The following is a 20,883-nucleotide window of genomic DNA, read 5'->3' as shown; positions in this document are numbered from 1 at the left end:
GTAATGAATAAGCATGGGATATGTGAAGAGTATAACTGATTGCATTAAAAGAAATTAGGACACAATACATGAAGGAACGTATGGAGGAAAGATCTTGATAAGAAATATGAAAAAAAAATGGAAAAGAAAATATTTGTGAGATTCATTAGATATTTTGGAAAGAATAAGGGGAAGAGATAGAAGAGAGAGCAGAAGATTGATGATATGGGTGAATGGCATATGCTCAATGAATTATTTGTAAGAAGCAGCAGCAGCAGTATTAGAAGTGGAAGAAGAAAAAGAAGAAGGTGAATATGAAAATGAAGAAGTTGGAGCAGAGGATTGTGAAAGGAAGAAAATGAAACAAGAAATGAACTCCACGTAATTCGATGTGTTCTCTCATTTTCTATAATTTTATTTTTTTAACTGAAAGCTTTTTCCTCCTCTTTTGTTTCTCCAGTTAAGCTTTAAAATTTTGAATAATTCAACATTGTGAAAGCAAGTGCTTCTAAACAAATAGTTTGTCATTTGTTATTCATTTGACCGAAATTACAAATAATACTTGAATTATTGCGCTTTTTTAGTTAATAACAAATTGATGAAATGTGAAAAAGAGTGATAATGCAAAGATTACAAAAAAAATCATAACAAAAGACTCTTTTAATAAATTCATAACCTGTAACAACTATCATATATTCGGAATTGAGTAATTGAAATACTACTTTGAAAACACAGAATGAGAAAAAAAGAATAGAGTGAAGGAGTTTTGCTATAGTGACACATTGAACAAAAGAAACTTTCAAAGACTTCTAGATCTGAAGAAGAGCTTCCAAAGTCTGTGAGCTAACAAGGTGTCTCTTATCTCCAAGAATATTTCTCATTTTTGAAATTACTCTTTCGCAGCTCACCTCGCTACACGGAGAAGCAATCAGAGTGAGGCAAAGGCCAGAGTAAATCATGTGCAAATCTCCGTAAGAAGAAAGCGCTTTGTAAAAGATTTCTGCATCTTCTTCGTAAGGATATTCTGGTTCCAATTTCAAAGATCTTTGGAACAGTAACAAGCAGCCCTTTGTTAACTCTTCATCCAAACATCCTATTGCTTTTTTTATATATGTTGCAAAGGATTCATGCAACCTTGGATACCAGTCTGTTAGAAGTGTGTTTTTAATATTTGTTTGCAATTCATTTTCCTTTTCTTGAGATGGTTTTTTGCAAAGAGCAATTTTTTTCGTAGAAAATAACATGACGAGATCATCTTCGCTTTCACTTTGAGAGGGAATATCTTCGTTTTTGTTGCTTGGTTTATCTATTTCACTTTCATTAGAAGTTTTGAAGTTTGATTTTGACACTTCGTTGTCTTTAATTGCTTTATCTTCTGAATATTCTTCCGTTTCATCAAATTGTTCCAAAAGTCCTGAAAAAAAGTTTGAAAATGAAAATATTTTGAAAAATCTCATTTTTAAAAACCATTATGCTTGAAAACAGATCCAACATCAATCGAAGAGTTGAAATTTAAGGAAGATGAAGAGGAAGAAGATGAAGAAAAAGAATAAGAAGAAGAAGTAGCTGAACTTACAACATGTGTTAATGATAAAGCGGAAAGAGAAGAGTCGTGTGAGACGAGGGAAGGTGGAAACGAAAAGGAAGAAGGAGATGATGATGATAAAGGAAAAGAAGAAGAAGAGGATGAGGAAGAGGAAGAAGAAGAAGAAGAAGGGGAAGAAGAGGAAGAAAAAGAAGTTGATGATAATGATGAAGCTGAAGCGGAAGCAGGAGGTGAAGATGTGGAGGTTGGGGGAGAGGAGGAAGAGGAAGAGGAAGAGGAAGAGGAAGAGGAAGAGGAAGAAAAAGAGGAAGAGGAAGAGGAAGATATTAAAATATTATTATCAGCAAGATCACAATATTCGAAATCATCTTCATCAGTTGATAATTCAAACATATCATCTGCTTCGATTTCTTCCGCTGCAAGAATTCCCAGTTCATCACTTTCAGATTGACTATCGGTTGAATTTTCTTGGACAAAATCAGTATCCAATGTCTGTGTCAATGTGCCACTTCTCAATATTTTTTCTAAAAGATCAATAATTTTAAAAGGAGTATTCGAATATAAAGAATCATTTTCAAGAGAATATATAAAAGGATTTTGAATAAAAACGTTCATTTTCTTTGAACTCTCCGAGCTCAAACGAATTAATGCTTGAGATTGAGCGTCTGTGCTCAAAACTGAATGTTTGTGTTGAAAATTGCTCTGTTCAATTATAATATTGGATATTGTGCATCTTGAAGGTGCAAGATCTTTATTTGTTCTGTTAATTTGTGACACAATTTGATCTGTTTTATTGATTCCAACACTTTTGTCTGAAAATTTTGAAAAACAATCAGCTTTATTAAAATTTTGAAAGAAAGATGAATATTCAACAAAAGACTGAACAAATTTTTTCCTGCGATACTGCTGCATGCCAATTGGCGATAATGCAAATGAAAGAGAAAGTATTTCTCCTCTGGCACCTTCCAAAAAGTAGTTGTTCAACTGAACCAAAATGTTGGTAATGGCATTGTGCCATTTTTCTTCAGAAAAGAGTGAATGTTGCAACAAACTGAAATAATACCCGAATGTTTTCAGAATTTGTGGAAAGGCTTGCCACAACTTTGTTGAATCATGTTCAAAGAATAAATGCAATTTGTACAAAGGATATAATAGTAATTCAGTTTTGATAATATCGATAATACTAATTGCATCTAACATGTTGTTAACGTAAATGATATCGTATTTTTTCCTGATGAATTCACACAATAAATATAAACTGTGCCATCGCGTCGAGACAAAGAAAGGAACGGATTTTCTAAGCAAAGATCTGTAGATTTTGCAATGGGACTTTTGAGAAAATTCCTGCAATTTCATTTTTAAATCATTCAAAAAAGGAACTTTAGTGAAAGATGTGGATATGACCAAATTGACAAGATGGTTGCAACAATAAATGAATTCTGAAGCAACAGGAAAACATTTATTATCAAATAACTTTTTGTTTGAGCATTCTTTGGAAATTTGATGAATTGCTTTTAATTGAGGAGCGAATCCATCTGTGCAGTAACTTCTCACAAAAGAATTGAAAGTGGAGAATTCTTGAGACAAATGTTGAAGCAGGTTATAAAACTCCTCCGTTGAGAAACATTGCTCGTACAATCCCCAGAAGAAAGGTGAAGCCTTCAATGATATTGGGACAACTGTGACAACAGTGTAGTGCTTGTTACCAACCAAAGCTCCATCAATCATTACACTGAGACTTGTGTTTGCAATCCTTTTTCGTTTGACCTTTTCTGATATGATTTTCTCTTTGATAATCATCTGGGATATTTTCCTTCTTGTCAAATATGGGAAAATATTTTTCGGTGAAACATTTGGATTCTCTTGTCCATATCGTATTAATGACTCAATAAATGAGTTCATTTCTTTCGACGAAGCTGCCATGAAAGAAATGTTACATTTACTGACCATTGCAACAAACTGTTTTTCCAGATCTTGATTCAGCAAAGATAATTTGGGAAAAGCTGATGCTTCCAGAAAAAGTCGTTTGCCATGATGATGAAATTGTTTCAGTAATGTTGAAATATGTTGCGTTTTCAACAAATCACACTTGTGGTTTGCTATTGTTACGTAATTTTTTCTCCCCGTGGCTCCGCACGAAACACCGTCTTTGCAATTTGGACATAAGAAATATCGATGCCAATCCTTTTTTGGAGTTCCATCTTTTTCGACTTTGACATAAGAAATCCACAAATAATTGTTCAGAGGTTCGAGTGTCATTTTCGACATGTATTCTTCTTTTAAACGTGGATGCTTGAAAACTTTTATGTATTCACAAAGAAAGAACTTCACATTTTCTTGAAAAACATCAAACCTTGTCCATATTTTGATACACAGAGCTTTTCCAGTTGAATAAACTTACAGCCACACTTTTTCAATTGTTCAGAATGGAATTTGAAAAGTTTCTCCTTCAAATAAAAATTTTCAAAATAGAAAAGACATTTGTTTCAAATAAACAAACGATCTCCTTCTTTTCAAGAATTTCTTTAAAAACTTCTTCAAATGATAATATCGCAGGATCAAAGTGGACTTTTCTTGCAACTCCTGACGGATCATTTTCCACTGACATTTCTGACCGTCTGTTGATCAATTAATTCACAGATAAACTGAGCTGTCACTGAACCTTAATGAAAATTTTTTATTTAAAATATTTTTTTCAATTTTGATTATTTGAGACAATTCAAAAAGTTCTTTTATTTTTACAATAAATGTTTAGAATAACTTGTTCCATCGTTTAATAAATCACATTTGTTTTATTTGTTTAATATTCTTAATTATAATAAGGACCTGACGCGATAATGAAAATCACGTCCGTCAATAACAATTTTTTAATTGTCAATAGTCATAAAGTAACACATGTTTAATTTGAACTATTATTATTTGCAAAAACGACTTTTTTTCTATCGAAAATAATATTAATAATTATGATTTTGATAATTGCACAAAATAATTCTTGCAATCATGAGAACAACCTTTTTTTAAAGAATAATTTTTATGTCATTCCATGTTTCAGTTGAGTGATTTTTTTTTGAAATTATAAATTTTTTTAGGAGTGTTAATTCTGCAAATGTTCCATTTCTTTGGAGAGGTGTTATTTATTCAAGAGAAAGAAAGAAAAAACAATAATTGTTTTAAAACACGATGTTTGACATTCTATTAATGAAAAAATATTTTTTTGTTGCGTGTTAAAACTTTTCTGTGTTCATTTTTTAAACATTCAAAGTGGTTTCGAAAACCGAACTATTTGACTGTAGAAATTTGATTTTACAAATAATCTCCCAGTTTAACATTCAACAAAAAGGAGTTCACTTCAAAAAGTGTTTTTGCTTATCTTTCTATCTTCTTGTTTCTTCTTTTTTTTTAATCGAATAAATAAAAAATCGTAATTTAAAAATCAAGTTCTCTCTTTTTCTTTCACTTGATCATTTCTTTCTTTCTTATCTTCTTTTCTTTTCACTCTTTTTTCACGTTTTTCACAAAAAAACAAAAAAACTTTGATCAAGACAAAATTTGAATTTGAATATAATCCGTTATAATAATGTTCAAACATATTCTTATGCTATTTTGAATACTTAATATATTAACAAAAAATTAAATCAATCATCTTTCTGTTTTTCCCCTTAATAATTTATAAACTCTTAAAAGGCAAAATTTGAGAACAAAACCAACAAATTCAAGTCAAATCGCTTGATTAATCCATACCATCTGGTAGTCATAGAACATACGAAGCAAACATGTAAAATAAAGATAGAAGTAACAATTCAAATTATTGGCAAAGCTTTGATAAAATTATAAAGTTGTTCACTTAAAAATATAAACGAAAATTTCAATCAAAATCAAAAGTTTAACAGCAACTAACATTTTGAAAGGCTCTAAAATCCAAATTTCTTGCAAAAAGAAGCATTGAAGAAAAACAAAAAATTAATCACAAAAATTTGTGTTGTTTTCTGTCTCTTTCTTCCCTCTTTTTTTTCTTCATTCAACATTTACAACTATGATACAATCGCTTTGCTTCTAATGATGGATCAATACTAATACCTTGTATTCCAAAACTATCCAACAAAAGCAGTCAACTATTCGTTATTCTAACCAATTAGAATAGAGAACATGTTTAATGAACAGGAACAATGGAACAATCAACACAAGTTCTAATTTTTGAGAAATCCATCCAAATAACATCTCAATTAATACTTGCAGATCGCTGCGAAGAGTTCAATAAAAATTGAGTTGAACAAAACTGCTCAGTGTATTTTCTTAATGGAGGGATTACAACCCTTTCCATTTGATGAGTTGATATCATAGGAACAGGAATATTTATTGGTTCGACTGGCAGCAAAAATGAAGGCAATGGCAATGAAGATTTAACCAAAGATGATTTCTTTATTCTTTCATAAAAGTCTGAAAATGATTTTGGGTTGGCTTTCCTTTTCGGTGGCGTGAAAGAAGGAAGAGAAAAGGAATATGATGGCGAACGTGACAAGAGAAAGTCTTTCACTAAATCTGCAGCTGATAGTCTTTTGACTGGTTTATAAGAAAATGAATTCTGCAAATGATTTTCTTTCTGTGTCTTACTCCCTTTTTGCGATTGTTTTGTGTTATTCTGTTGCTTTTTCTGCGGCGTATCTACATTTTGAGGCGCCATTTGCGCTATTTGTCTTGAATCTGATGTTGAGATTGGAGAATTTGTTGTCTCATTTGAAATTCCAATGTTCAATTTGAATTTGTTTACATCCATCAATTTTTTTTGGGTGCTTTCTGCGGCTGTTTGTGTCCGGACTGGTTGAATAAGGCGCTTTGGACGAGGTTCTGGAACAGGAACACGAGATGCATCTGCTGTTGAGCTTTGAGGCAATGATTGAGGCTGTGATTGCATGTGCCCCTTCTTCTGCGGTTGAATTTTCTGTTGCTGAAGTTGAGCAGCTGAAGGAACAGAAGAAGTTGACGAAGGAGGCTGAATAGACAAAGCTAATTTCGCTTCCTTTTCAATCTGCTGATCTTTCACATCTTTTTGTGGTATTTTTAATCCTGTTGCAGAAACAGCAGCTGTTCGAGATTTGTCTGCAGATTCGCTATTTCCTTCTGCCTGTTGGGAGAGAGACAAACGGAGTAGATCCAAAACATTAATCATTTCAGAAGTATTCTTCGGATGTGCTGCATTTGCAGCAGACGGAGTGATTGAAGCAGCTGCCTCTGCTTTTGCAAGAGGGTTTTTCATTTTATTAGAATCCTTCACAGACTTCTGATTCGCTTTTGCAATTGTTGTTTCTTTAGTCAATGCTTTCAAATGAGACAACGAATTTGCTTCTAACTTCGCCAATTCCACTTGATTTGCATGGTTTTCTTGCTCTTCAATGTGCAACAACGAAAGCAAAGATGAAGAAGAAGCCTCAGTTGCATTTGCACTTGAATTGTTAGGTTTCGATGAAGCAGTCGAAGATGATGTGCTTATGGAAGACAGCTTCTGCACAATTGATTGCTTTTCGGTGATTGCATTTCCTGCTGTTTGAGATGCTGCAGATGCAACAGAGGTAACAACAGCGCTGACATTTGTTTTTGAAGCATTTTTTGTTTTGGATGCAATTTTAGGTTCTGCCGTGGAAGAGCTGCTTAATTGATTTTGAGGATCAGTCTGATGAGATGCAGCTGTTGTAAAAGAGATGCTCAATGAAGAAGCAACAGAAGATAAAGGACTGTTATTTCTCTGTTTTTGTGCGTCTTCAGCGGACGATGAAGATTTTGTGGCTTTTGTTGCAGTTGTCACTTTTTCAGTCGAAGTCAACAGCGTATGCGAAACAGAAGCAGTGTGAGATGAATGATCAGAAGAGGAAGAGTTGATGCCTGAGAATGGCTCGTCTTTGGTTTTTTCACTTGGCATCGAACCTTTCAAGTTCATCCGTTTTTCTTGTTCTTTAACTTCCTTTTGTGCATTAGGCGATGATTTTGCAGATGCATTCAGAAAAGAAAGAAGCGCATTTGCCTTTGCAGTGATGAGAGAGGGACCATCTGATAATTCTCCGGTAGAATTGTTAGCAGCTCTATGGCTTTCTGTCAAAATCTGCTTTCCTGCTGAAGCAGAAGAAGATAAGTGCTTCGTCTTCGATTTGTCCGATTCTGTTGGAGTCGATGAATGCATTAAAGAAGAAGAAGTTGAAGAAGATGCAGATGCTGCCACACTTGAAGATGCCGACGATGCAGTTTTCTGAGCAGAAAAAGATAGTAATGACGAAGAAGCAGGCGTTGATAGCGCTCGTCCTTGTGATGTTTGTGTTGAAGTTTTCGCTTGCTTCGCTGTTGCAGCTTGGGATAGAAGTTCAAATAATGTGAGCTCGTCCTTTTTCAAATCATCATTCTGTTTTTGATGTAATGACTTGTTAATTGTTGATTTTGAACGATTTGATTGAGCTTCACTTTCTCTAAGTTTAATCTCGGAATTTCGTTTTTCCTTTGCATTTTTTCCGGCTTCATCAACAAATAGATAAGACGAGAGTTTGTTCACTGGAGTTATTGGCGGAAGATGAGCTGGAATTATCGAATTCCTTTTTGATGAGAACCACTTAGAGAATTTTCTAAAAAATAATTATATTCATCAATTACAGAAAAAGAAACGAAACACTACACACAACGCAAGATCAGATGCTTCAAATGTAAAAATAAGATATGAAGAGTCTGAAGAAAACAAAGGCAAATTAGAAATTGGCATCCAGGAAATTTCTTCGATTTCCCCTTCAAATTGTGGAGCAACGGGTAACGTATCTGGAACTCCAGCAGCAACAAATAATTCCACTGGTTTCGAATGTCTGTTAATGCTAAACTTAACTTGAGGATTTAATATATATTTCCCTATATTTAATCCAGTTTCCTCTAGAACTTCTCTAACAGCACATTCCAATGGATCTTCTTTTTCTTCAATTTTTCCTTTTGGAAATCCATATCTATCTGAATGCATTCCCCTGATAACAAGGCATCGATCATATGTTTGATTAATTAAAATGGATCCGTAAACTGGAATTTTCTTTAAATATTTTTCAAATTCAGCGTAAAGATTACGTATTTCATCTGGGGAATAAAATGATTGCAATGATTCACATGCACCACAAATATCCAATGCAAAATGTAGAAGATTTGAATGAACAACTTGATTCCTTTCTTTAAGTACTTTATCAATATAAAACCAATGAGCTTTCTGAAAACGCCAAAAAATCTGAAAAGGTTCGTCAGGAGAAATTTCTTCAGGCTTAATGTTAAATCTAAGTGCAAGATTTTGATAAAATTGTGGATCTTCAATAGACATTCTTTTGTTTATATAAAGTAAAAGTTGTTTGCTGAAAATTTTATAAAACTATTTTCTCAACAAATGCTGATCAAAAGATCAAAATAGTAAGTGTTGGGTTCTTCAAATACATATAAATTATGAATAAATATTTAACACGAATTACGCCAAACTAAAATTGCAAATAATAATAAAATTTCTATTAAAAGAAAATAGGCTTATCAAGTAAATAAGATTCAAGTGCGTAAAACACTCTTAAGGCATCTCCTCCTTGTGTTCCTACTTCTAAAAATGGAAGTTTTTCCATCTTATTTTCTTCTTCCATGAGCTTCACTGGGCTAGCAATTCCATTTTTAGCAACAAGTTGAAGCTTTAATAAAAGTGTTGCTGTAACTTTATCTTTTGAAGTTATTTTATGAAACACATAAAAACCTCTTTCGTCAACATGCACAATTTCTGAAGTTACGGTAAATGCTTGAAATATGCGAAGTGGCTCGCGAATTCTGCACGAAAGAAGTGAAACTACAGGATTTATTTTCTTTTCCGACAGAATTTTTAACAACCCAACGTTGCAAGACCATGACCATCTTGCTTGCTCAGCAATTTGTAAGTATCCAATATCATTCACATTGAACGTTTTGTCAACATCAAAAATTGTTACACGACTCTTCCATGTATATTTGCTGAGAAGTGGGATTTTTGGAACAAAAAATTTGCCATGACATAAATTAATGATTGTTCGTATGTAATACGCCATATTTTTATAGACTTCCTGTACGATCGCCTGAAATCGATAATAATTTTTTGATCTTATTTCTAATAAAATCTGATTATTGAGAAAAATTGTTAACTCAATTTTAAGTTGTTTGTTGTTTTACAACAATTAGAGTTGAGCGTTTAAAAGTTTGCGAGCACTTCATCTTTTCTCTAATCTTGCAACATTTCATTTATTCTGCCATTTGCGAAACTGAAACATTTGAAATTATACTAATATTTATTTTTTTCAACTATTCAGATGAAAAAGCCTGACAAAAGATACACATCAGATAACGATAATAATCTTGGGCAAATAATGATTCAAGGTTTGCATTAAAATTTGAAAAGCCACTGTGATTACAAGATTTTAAAATTTTTTATATTTTAGGACAATTCTCTTGGATTTTTGGTTTTGTTATGTTTGTCATATCTATACTAATGATTCCTCCAATTATTGTTGGATCAATAACCAAGAATCGATGGATGATTCCTGTATTCAGCGTCTTATTTATAATTATGCTTATTTGCGGAATTATTCTATCTGTTAAAAGTGTAAAATACGATGTTGTTGCTGATTTTAAGTTGCAAACACTCACGGTTACATCATATAACAGCCCAATATATCGCTGCTTTTTGTGTGAAAGAAGAGTTATTGAGTACAAATATCCTTTTAAAGATCTTGGTGGAATTCTTACCTATGGAGAAGGAAATAAATTTGGATTGAAAATTGTGAAGACAAATGAAGAAGTGAAAACTTTTGTTTCTATTTTGAATGCAGAAGAGGCAAATCGCCTTGCTGGGGCAGTGAACACTTATCTTTCTTCAACATTTATAAATCCTCTGTTGCAGTCTTCTCTTGTTCATTCTGTTCTCGGAACCGTTTCATCAGACAACATCAAACAAAATCAGCTTAGGCTCCCAATGGCACAACCAGCAGCCGATCTTTCGCACGATGTTAGAATTACAACCGAAATGGTGACTCTAGATACATGAAACAATTTTTTGATATTATTATTGAAAAGCGAAAAGCAAATGTTACTGATTTTTTTTAATTCTAATTGAAAATCGTTGTTGTTTTTTCTTCAATTTTTGTGACAAGCTTATTGGAAATTATGCAAAATATTTTGTGTCGCTGACAAAATTCTTGAAGCAGATTATTTGATAATCATTATTTTCAATCATTTATCACTTCATCTTTTGAGTTACGCTTTTTGTGTTAATTAATAACATATATGTACTCTTGATTTGCTGCGTTTCAGCCTGGGCCATTTCATTTAAGGATTATAATTCCATTTGAGTATTTGCAAATTATCCTTTGCACATGACTTTTTTCTGTAATATTTTATAAAATATTTTTTATGTTCAATAATTGGAATTTGAAGAAGCATTAAAAGCGAATAGTTGATTGAAAACAGTGAATAATGAAGTTTTTTAAATCGATTAACATAAGAAAAAAAATTTGTTTGCATGATAAAGGGTGCTTATTTATGAAAAGTGTATTAGATAAGTATGACATGTATCATATAAAATTACCATTGCTTTTTCTTTTTGGTTTTTTATTTTCAAAAATTGGAGGAAATGATTTATTTTGACAACTTTCATTTCGGTGGCTTTTTTTCCATATGATTATACAGATATCAGAAAATTGGAAAGGTTGGAGAAGGCACATATGGTATTGTGTATAAAGCACGAAACATTTCAACTGGTGAGTTCGTTGCATTAAAAATGATACGCCTTGAGACACAAGAGGAAGGAGTTCCATCGACAGCAATTCGTGAAGTCGCAGCTTTGACGGAATTAAATCATCCTAACATTATAAGGTTTTTCGTTTTTTAAGAACATGTTTGATGTTTTTAAACAGTTGTATTTTTTTTTATTTAATATTTTAACTTTTCTTCTTGATCATGAAAGGCTTCTTGATATTATTCATCAGGGATGCAACTTATATTTGGTATTTGAATTTTTGGAGCACGACCTTAAACAATACATGGAAAAACTCAATGATCTTGGAACTCCTTGCTTATCTCAGAGTTTAGTAAGAGTATGCTCTTTGAAAGTTTCTTGAATGAAAAAGTGAGTTGATGCTTTTTGGATAATCATTTTCTTATTGGAAGTCGTATACTCGTCAAATTTTGCAAGGAATGTTTTATTGTCATTCAAGGAGAATGATGCACAGAGATTTAAAGCCTCAAAATTTGCTTATTGACAAAGCTGGAAATATTAAGATTGGAGATTTTGGGTATTTCCTTTTAAAAATGCAATCTTCATTCACATTAACATTACAAAACTCTTTATTTATTTGCGTAATGATAGGCTTGCGAGAATGTATTCCATTCCGGTTCGGTCATATACACATGAAATTGTCACGTTGTTTGAAATTTTCTTTTTTTTTTAAATAATTCGAGCAATTGTAAATCTTTTATTTCAGATGGTACAGACCCCCAGAGGTTCTTCTTGGAAGCAGGATGTATTCACTTCCTGTCGATGTATGGGGAATTGGATGCATTCTTGCTGAGATGTCGAATGGCAAGCCTTTTTTTAAAGGAGATTCCGAAATTGATCAACTCTATAAAATATTCCAGTTTGCTGAATTTCTTTTCTGTGTATTTTTTGAATACATAAAAAATAATTGATGTTTTTAAAACGAATGAATCACTTTCAACAGGATTTGTGGTACGCCAAACGAAGAAATTTGGCCTGGAGTTCGAGGGCTTCCTGATTGGCGTCCAGTTTTCCCTCAGTGGAGACCAAAGAATTTTGCCGAACTTTGTCCAAATTTATCACCAAATGGAGTTGATCTTCTGAAAGTGTGACTTACAAAAAATTAAATATAAATTTAGCACAGTAATATCCATAATTATCTTTATATGCATTTAGAAAATGCTTGTGTATGATCCTTCAAAGCGTATTTCTGTGAAAGATGCATTGAATCATCCATATTTTTCAGAAGAATAACCATTGTAGATTTATATTTAATATTTTGTATTTATTATTATTGTGCTAATTTTATTTTTGTTTGTTTATTTGAAAAACATTGAGAATAATATTATTTTTGTTGAATAAAAACTTTGCTTTTATTAGATCTAAACCAACATAGAAATATTTATTTGTATTCATAATATCAAATGACAGAACTCAAATCTGGGGGAATGAATGCTTTAACAGAAAGCATGGTTGTATGCAAATAAATTTTGTAATGAACTTCATTTGCAGATAATGTTATTTTATTTGTCTATTATTTTTTTATTAGCTTCAAGCAACAAGAGTTGATTCTTTGGATCATGTCAAAAATGTGAATTTTTGGGGCAGGCAAATATCCGATGTATTAATGCTTTTTTAATCCCTCCAATTAAATATTGTTGATGCGTCTTTTTTTTTCAAATTCTAAATTTAAAATAGATATCTGTCTTTCAGAAAATGCCAAATGTTGAAGTTGCATCTCTGAGGTATAAATACTTTTTATTCACATAATTGAATTTGAATGCATTTGAATTTTAATTCAGTGTTAATAAAATTGAAACCTTGAAAGATTTAGTGAATTGCAGACATTTGAAAGAATTATATCTTCGAAAGAACGAAATTTCTAATCTTTCGCAATTAGATTATCTCATTGTTTGCTTATTATTCAAAGACATTTGTTTTCATATTGAAATATTAAACAGGATTTACCAAATTTAACAATTTTATGGTTAGAAGATAATCCAATTGCATCTCTGCCATATTTTCTGGAATACACTATCATTCATCTTCCTCAGCTTCAAAGGCTTGATAAGCATGATATCACAGACGAGGATAGAAGAAAAGCAAGAGAAGCTTTGGATAGAGGTCTTATCGATGAACGGCGCATGTCACCTTCAATAAGAGATGGAGAAAGTGAAAGAATTGTTGATAATCACAAAAACTATGAATTGGATTCGGACTGGGACAGAGATCAAGAAAGAGAAAGTGAACGAGAGAAAGAAAGAGAAAGGGAACGAGAGGCACGGCGTCAGCAAGAAGCGGAAAGAGTGCGTGAAAAAGAACAAGCCAGAAGACGAGAAAGAGAACAACAGCAAAGAGAGAAAGAGAGAGAGAAATTACGCGAAAGAGAAAGAGAAAGAGAAAGGGAACGGGAAAGGGAACGGGAAAGGGAACGAGAAAGGGAACGAGAAATTGAGAAAGAAAGAGAAAGGAAGCGCGAGCTGGAAAGGGAAAGAGACAGAGAAAGCAGAAGAAGTGATGCTTGGAATGATTCTGGTGTATCACCGCGTTCAAGAATTTCTGAAAGTGAATCGTCACCATATCGGCAGGAAGGTTCGCATCGGCGCATGAGGAGAAGAGACTTGTCTGTTGAAGGATACTCGGATTCAGATGAGGAGTGCCATGTATCAGTTGGAGATTTGCCTCACAAAAGAGAGAAGCACCATGGAGATTCCAGCTCTTCTCCCTATCGCTCACAGCAAGCTCCTCATTCTGAGCATCAGTCAAAGAAAACTCGTTCTGATCCTCCGCTTCATCATTCGCCAACATCAAACGATGAAAGGTCACCTGCTTTGAAGCAACAGCAGAACCCAGCACCTGTTCATTCAGCAGCAATTGAAGAAAAACGCAAGATTCGCGCAGAGCCGAAGAAGAGACAGACAAACAATGTGCTTTATGCAGTGTTTGCATTACTTCACGAACTCAGTCAAGATGATCTTCGACTCGTAGCTGCTGAGGTACGACATCATTTGGGAGAGGAAAAGGAAAGAAAAGATAAGCCCAAGGAAAAAGAGAGGGGGAATGAAGTGAAGGAAAAAGATAAAGAAATAGTTAACGATAGAGATAGAACAAGGGATCAGGAAAAATATCGGGAAAAAGAAAGAGAAAGAGCTTCAACCAAAGAAATTGAGAAAAAAGAGCATTTAAGATCTGAAAATATTTCTTATCGAGCGGAAGACGAAAGATTTAAGAAAGACAATTGAAATCATTAATTTTTTGTTCTTGTTTAAATTTTAAACATGTTAAACAAAGAAAAAGTTTCTTTTTTGTTGTTGTTTAGCTTTATAGATACCCACATGCATTATTTGTATAAATGTGAATCTAAATATATATCTGAATGTTTATGTCAACCATAATTTGTATATTTATAACATGAATGTTTGAAAATGAAAAAGTTAACCTAATATTTTGAATAAAAAGAATTCGTTGTAAAAAGACAAATCAATTGACTTTTTTGATGAAGATGTTATCTTCCAGATAATGCGATTAGTGTTCCTCTTTAAAAAAAAGTTAATCATTATTCGTAAAATATTTTTTCTCCAAATACCATTGGTAGAAAATCAGGTAAGTGGTGGAAAACCCGGTAGTTGATCACTCGAAATAGTCAGTTTTTTTCAAATTTAAAGCCATCTCAATTCATTTAAAATATATTATTTTTGTTTTGGAAGATGTTTGTGAATATCAAATTTTATGTTTGTAAAAAAACTTTTCGAAATTCGTTGAGAATATTTTTTTCTATAATTTGATCTAAAGCATTAAAATATAAAAATCATACAAAAATCTCAGCTGCAGTGTGCTGTTCATATCTGCCGAAAATATTTTATTAAGCTATTAATAATAAATTGTATTTCTATATTATACAACTATCATATTTTGTGAACGGGGACGCCAGATACATGTTTTGATTGGAACTTGCATTTTTGGAAGTCAAACATTTCATATGCAAGCTAACAGTTTGTTATTTTTTAAATGTTGTGCACTTTATTATTTTTTGCTATTCTCTTAGTTAAAAATCCAAATTCCTGCTTTTTAGCTACTTTGACGATTGCATATTTTCATTTGAGTTTATCAGTGTTAAATATATCATGACGTTAACAATTGAACAATATTGTGTAGAAAATACTAAATTCTTGAGATTATCCAATTTTTAAAACATCAAAATAAGTTGATTCTGATATTTTTGACTTTTATCATTTTTTATAATTTGACGATAAGTTTGTAAAATGTTTGTTTCAAGTTCCAATTTTATCTGTGTTTGATTGACATATGCAACATTGTTGACATCCTGTTAATGATTTTTGAGTTGTTATTTTTTATACAAATGAAATTTTTTATTTATTCGATTAAGTTTGACTTTAATTATAATTTCACAAAATTTGAGACTTTTCAATGAATTTTCAAATAACAATGGCAATATGTTGAATCAACCTATTATCTTTTTAAAACCTGTTTGTGATAACCAAAATTTCAATGTTGCATTTAAAAATTCAAGATTGATAAATTTAAGTTATTTGTAGATGAATCAGATTCTGCAAAAACTGTAATAAATTAAAATTTGAAATAGTTAATAAATATTGCACAATTTTGTTCGATATTCTTTAGAACTTGCATGAAAACTTTGTTTATAAAACGATTCTGTGAAAAACAACAAATCAATATCTTTTGTCAAATCATTATCACAAACGAAATATGAAATTTAAAATTAAATTCCAAAACAACGTCATAACATAAGACAACAATTACAGATAAAATTGGAACTTGAAACAAACATTTTACAAACTTATCGTCAAATTATAAAAAATGATAAAAGTCAAAAATATCAGAATCAACTTATTTTGATGTTTTAAAAATTGGATAATCTCAAGAATTTAGTATTTTCTACACAATATTGTTCAATTGTTAACGTCATGATATATTTAACACTGATAAACTCAAATGAAAATATGCAATCGTCAAAGTAGCTAAAAAGCAGGAATTTGGATTTTTAACTAAGAGAATAGCAAAAAATAATAAAGTGCACAACATTTAAAAAATAACAAACTGTTAGCTTGCATATGAAATGTTTGACTTCCAAAAATGCAAGTTCCAATCAAAACATGTATCTGGCGTCCCCGTTCACAAAATATGATAGTTGTATAATATAGAAATACAATTTATTATTAATAGCTTAATAAAATATTTTCGGCAGATATGAACAGCACACTGCAGCTGAGATTTTTGTATGATTTTTATATTTTAATGCTTTAGATCAAATTATAGAAAAAAATATTCTCAACGAATTTCGAAAAGTTTTTTTACAAACATAAAATTTGATATTCACAAACATCTTCCAAAACAAAAATAATATATTTTAAATGAATTGAGATGGCTTTAAATTTGAAAAAAACTGACTATTTCGAGTGATCAACTACCGGGTTTTCCACCACTTACCTGATTTTCTACCAATGGTACATCAAAAATGATTCAAATTCGAAAAAGAAATAAATTTGTATTGGAAAATTACCAATTCGATTACGAAATCGAAAAACAAAAAAATTTCTTATGTAACATTATTGAGGAAATTCTTTCATTATCTTAATAGTGGATTTCAAAAAACAAAATTTTGTTATTCAAAAAGAAACTAACTTTTCTTCAAAAATTAATATCGAAAAAAAAAAAAAAAAAAAAATTGATTTAACGAAAAAAATTCTAACATATAAAAGAAAATTCTTTATCATTTTATTGAACGGATATTATTAGAAAGACAAAAATAATGGATACAGGATATAGTGAGTTTTAAAACCCGTGACAATTGGAACAGTTTATTTGCAAAAAGATATCAACGAGATAAAATACGAAAACTGCTTTGTTATTTTGTTGTGAATGAATTATCAGTAAAGAGAAATTGATTTTAAATGGAGAAATTCACAAATCCTAAATGATGCTGCTTTAATATTGATAGGTAATAAAAATAATTGAGTAAAGAATAATAAGAAGTTTTGATGAGAAGTGACAAGTTTGCTTCATTGTGAGCAAATGCATTGTTCTACTTTATAAATGTTATGAACCGAAATAAAATATTGATCCCCAAGCGCTTTCGAGAGTGAATTTTCTTTTCTTTTTTTTACCGGTTAGTAGTGCTTTTTCGGAAGAATTTTCTGATTGAAAAACATGCTCTTCTTCTGTTTTTTATAATTCACAAATAGTTTAGTTTCATTCAATTGTTTTCTTTTCATGTTTCTGAGTTTTAACTCTTTCTGTCTCTTCTGAAATGAAACGGCTTTGGTTAGTTATATTTGATGATTCGTTTTCACAACATTTCAAAATGTTAAGTTTCAATGAAGAATTTGAAGCAAGACTTTTTTCTTTTTTTCAAATTGAATAATGAAGTTTCCAGAAAAAATCATACCCCGTTATAAATTTCATGCTGATGCTGTTTGCATGTGAAGAATCGTTTGAAGATTTTTCAACCATCAAAGAGGCTTCAGTGTTCAGTTGAAGACTCTGATAAACGGCAGAAGTGCCAAATGGACATATTCCACATGCTGAAAATGATTTTCTAATTTTTTTCTTGCAAAGAGAATCGATGACTGTATCAGAAACAGCTGGAATTAATGCTTCTCGGTATGAAGATACAGAGGAATCTGAAGGAACCTGAAATGTTCCTTTTAAGCAATTATTAAAATGCGCAAATACATATCTGTCCAAAGGTTGAGTCAGGTGGGTTGTATGTGAAGGGAGAATAAGATTATGAATAAAATGTTTTCTGCACAATGGTATTATCTGAAAACAAAGGTGAGAAGAATGGTTATCGAGAATAATAAAAGCATGTGCAGATGTTCCGAGAAGCTCGATTCTTTCCTCATTCATTTTAGGCAATAATAATTACATCATTATCTTTTCAAAATAGTTCATACTCATCGATTTTGTTCCATTAGCTAACCAGTTAAATCGGTGGTACTTTAATTCTTTATGATCCTCGGAAAGCGTGTGTGATGGCCACAACATGATTGGATCCAAAGATGTGAAGTCAGCAAATATTCTGAAAAACAATGTTGCTTTTTTCCGTCTTTACGACTCAGGAAGAAGAGTACATTGTGTTTCTTTTGAAACGATAACATTTTCATTTAACTGTTTCATCAATGCACCTGTTTTATGCATATTTATGTTCAAGTCTGAAGAAATTTTAATGTCGTCTTTAACTTATTTCAATAAAGAGAACCAACTTCTCATATTTTCAATTATTGAAGACTGAAATCGAAGAAGAACAATGTGAGTTGGTTTAATTAATTTCTATAAATTGGATTTCACTATAAATCTGCGAGCCCATTTTGCACTAATTTTGCCACACTCCAAAGCAGGTGTGCGGTCTTTGTTTTTTTTAATCATAACATTTTCTGCCCGTAAAAAATAAAATTGATTGATTTATCAAAATTAAAAACGACACACAAATCTGATGATATCTGAAGCAGTTATATAATTTGAAGAAGATATTTGAGCGATTGCACAATCCTCAATTTTTCTTCTTCTTTATTAAACAATCCTGGACGGCTAATATGATTAGGATCTCTTCCTGCTTTTATTGCAGCAATGTGTCAGTGAACCGATGAATACGAAATGATTTTTTCTTCTACTAAATTGAAAGGTTTGACTTTCTCTTGTTTCAAAAGACATTCAAATTTTTCGCCCTTTGTCAATAATCTGCGGAATTCTGTGGAGGCCTTAATCGGTGACAACTTTTTGGACGGAAGAGGGTATGTATTATGTGTTTTTTCTATTTGATCAACGAAAATATGATCAAAAAAATAAATAATGTCTATCAATTGGAGATGTGCAAGATTTTAAAAACCTCAAAAGAATATAACTTGTATTTGTTTGATTGTAAGTTTTCCCATTTGTTTTAAAATTGAATTCACATCTATAATATTAATTTGTCACAGAAATGTCCCGGACTTTGTCCCTTTCACCTGTTTTGACACTGACTGCACATCATTGTTCAACCACGTTTATTGAATTAATTATGCTCATGGTTTCATTTTTCTGTTTTCCAATTATTTCACTGATGATAAAAACAAATGAAATTAATTTTTTTGATTGTATTAACGATTTGTTTCATTTTCTGGAAAAAAAAGATAGAAAGAAAAAGAAATGAAAAAACGTCAATATCAGTTTTTTAACTGAATTATCATTTATTTGCAAATTTTGAAAAAAAACGAATTCAGTACACATAAAAATTTGCATATAATGGCGTGTGCATAAACCCGCACTTGTGCAAAAACCCGCACACTTGACATTTTCTTTCGAAATACTCTTCCACATTCATGTATGCGAAAGTGTTTTGCATTTTGATACCACCTATAACTTTTTTTGTCCAATATTAAGTATTTCGAATTAAAAATCAAAAACAAAAATTTTTGATCTTTTTTGATCTTTTGATCAAAGTTTTTTATTTTTGATTTTTCATTCGAAATACTTAATATTGGACAAAAAAAGTTATAGGTGGTATCAAAATGCAAAACACTTTCGCATACATGAATGTGGAAGAGTATTTCGAAAGAAAATGTCAAGTGTGCGGGTTTTGTACCCAACTATAAATTGTGCAATTCAAATCTTTTAATTGAGCAAACCAAAATTTCATTTAATCAAAATATATTTTATCGTCTGAATAAAATACTTCAACAACAAATTCGAGTTATTAAATTTTGATTTGGAATATTTTTTTCGAAAAACTCCTTTTGTTTAATTTTCTTATTGTGAGATTATAAAAGTTATATTTTTTTTTCATTCAAAAATTTCGGATCAAAAATTCATTTTGAAATTTTCTTCGAATGAACACAAAAAAGTGAAAAGGCTGACAAAAGATATGTTCATCTTTATTTCGGATTTTTTCATTTGTTTTTGAAACAGTTGTGATGAATTTTGCATTTCAAATAAAAATCTCCACACAAAAACAAACAACAAATAAATAATAAACACACCGAAAAAAACTTTTGATTTCAAAAATAATCACCCAAATAGTTTTGAACAAAATTTATGTTTAACAAATGAAAAACGAGTAATTACTGAAAATAATGACTTAATAGAAACACAACAGAGGAAATAAAAGTGAAAAAAATAGTTATTTTGAGTTCAACTTTTTTCGATTGTTCAAATAAAAAACCCAAAAAATTGACATTTTCAGCTAGAATATATATACAAAATAAATATCTTCCTTTTCCTTTTCCTTTTCCTTTTCCTTTTCCTTTTCCTTTTCCTTTTCCTTTTTTTTTTTTTTTTTTTTTTTTTTTTTTTTTTTTTTTTTTTTTTTTTTTTTTTTTGTGAGCAATAAAAACACGAACTCAAATAGTTTAGAACCACAACCGAAAATTCTTCATCTCAATGTGATTTCAATCAAATGTTTGAATATGTGAAACGAAAAAATGTTGTGCTTATGAAACAGATTGGAAAATGTCCTGCATAACTAATTTTGCTTTTGTACGTTAATTATATCAATTCAAAAACTTTCATAAAATTAAGAAAAAGTAATAGCTTTCACATTAAAATGCTTCCAGAAAGAAATAAAGTTTTTCTTTTG

The 20,883-nt window shown here is 31.1% G+C and overlaps 4 protein-coding genes across 4 annotated transcripts; 2 read left to right on the top strand and 2 right to left on the bottom strand.

Annotated features, from left to right (window-relative positions):
* Positions 1–5,529: 5,529 nt before the first annotated feature.
* On the bottom strand, positions 5,530–8,917 carry MONOS_355 (putative m7GpppN-mRNA hydrolase). Its single transcript, XM_067873557.1, has 2 exons — positions 8,185–8,917; positions 5,530–8,130 (listed from the first exon to the last, which is right to left on the bottom strand). Exons 1-2 carry the CDS (start codon positions 8,853–8,855, stop codon positions 5,745–5,747), a joined length of 3,057 nt encoding a protein of 1,018 aa, XP_067719501.1. The 5' UTR covers positions 8,856–8,917; the 3' UTR covers positions 5,530–5,744.
* On the bottom strand, positions 8,889–9,646 carry MONOS_354 (putative Thioesterase-like superfamily). Its single transcript, XM_067873546.1, has one exon. The coding sequence runs from the start codon at positions 9,589–9,591 to the stop codon at positions 9,037–9,039; it is 555 nt and encodes a 184-aa protein (XP_067719500.1). The 5' UTR covers positions 9,592–9,646; the 3' UTR covers positions 8,889–9,036.
* A 9-nt stretch (positions 9,647–9,655) lies between these two features.
* On the top strand, positions 9,656–10,885 carry MONOS_353 (uncharacterized protein). The gene is made up of 3 exons (XM_067873535.1): positions 9,656–9,737; positions 9,850–9,916; positions 9,979–10,885. Exons 2-3 carry the CDS (start codon positions 9,850–9,852, stop codon positions 10,581–10,583), a joined length of 672 nt encoding a protein of 223 aa, XP_067719499.1. The 5' UTR covers positions 9,656–9,737; the 3' UTR covers positions 10,584–10,885.
* Positions 10,886–11,150: 265 nt separating this feature from the next.
* Positions 11,151–14,680, top strand: MONOS_352 (putative cell division control protein 2). The gene is made up of 12 exons (XM_067873525.1): positions 11,151–11,410; positions 11,502–11,631; positions 11,705–11,829; positions 11,904–11,960; positions 12,019–12,171; positions 12,256–12,397; positions 12,468–12,495; positions 12,723–12,766; positions 12,841–12,912; positions 12,990–13,036; positions 13,094–13,202; positions 13,253–14,680. The coding sequence occupies exons 1-12, from the start codon at positions 11,316–11,318 to the stop codon at positions 14,531–14,533; spliced, it is 2,283 nt and encodes a 760-aa protein (XP_067719498.1). The 5' UTR covers positions 11,151–11,315; the 3' UTR covers positions 14,534–14,680.
* The last annotated feature ends 6,203 nt before the right edge of the window (positions 14,681–20,883 follow it).

Source organism: Monocercomonoides exilis (assembly GCF_001643675.1).
Source record: "Monocercomonoides exilis strain PA203 chromosome Unknown scaffold62-463630, whole genome shotgun sequence".
Taxonomy (NCBI): domain Eukaryota; phylum Preaxostyla; order Oxymonadida; family Polymastigidae; genus Monocercomonoides; species Monocercomonoides exilis.
This window is presented reverse-complemented; position numbering and strand designations above follow the sequence as displayed.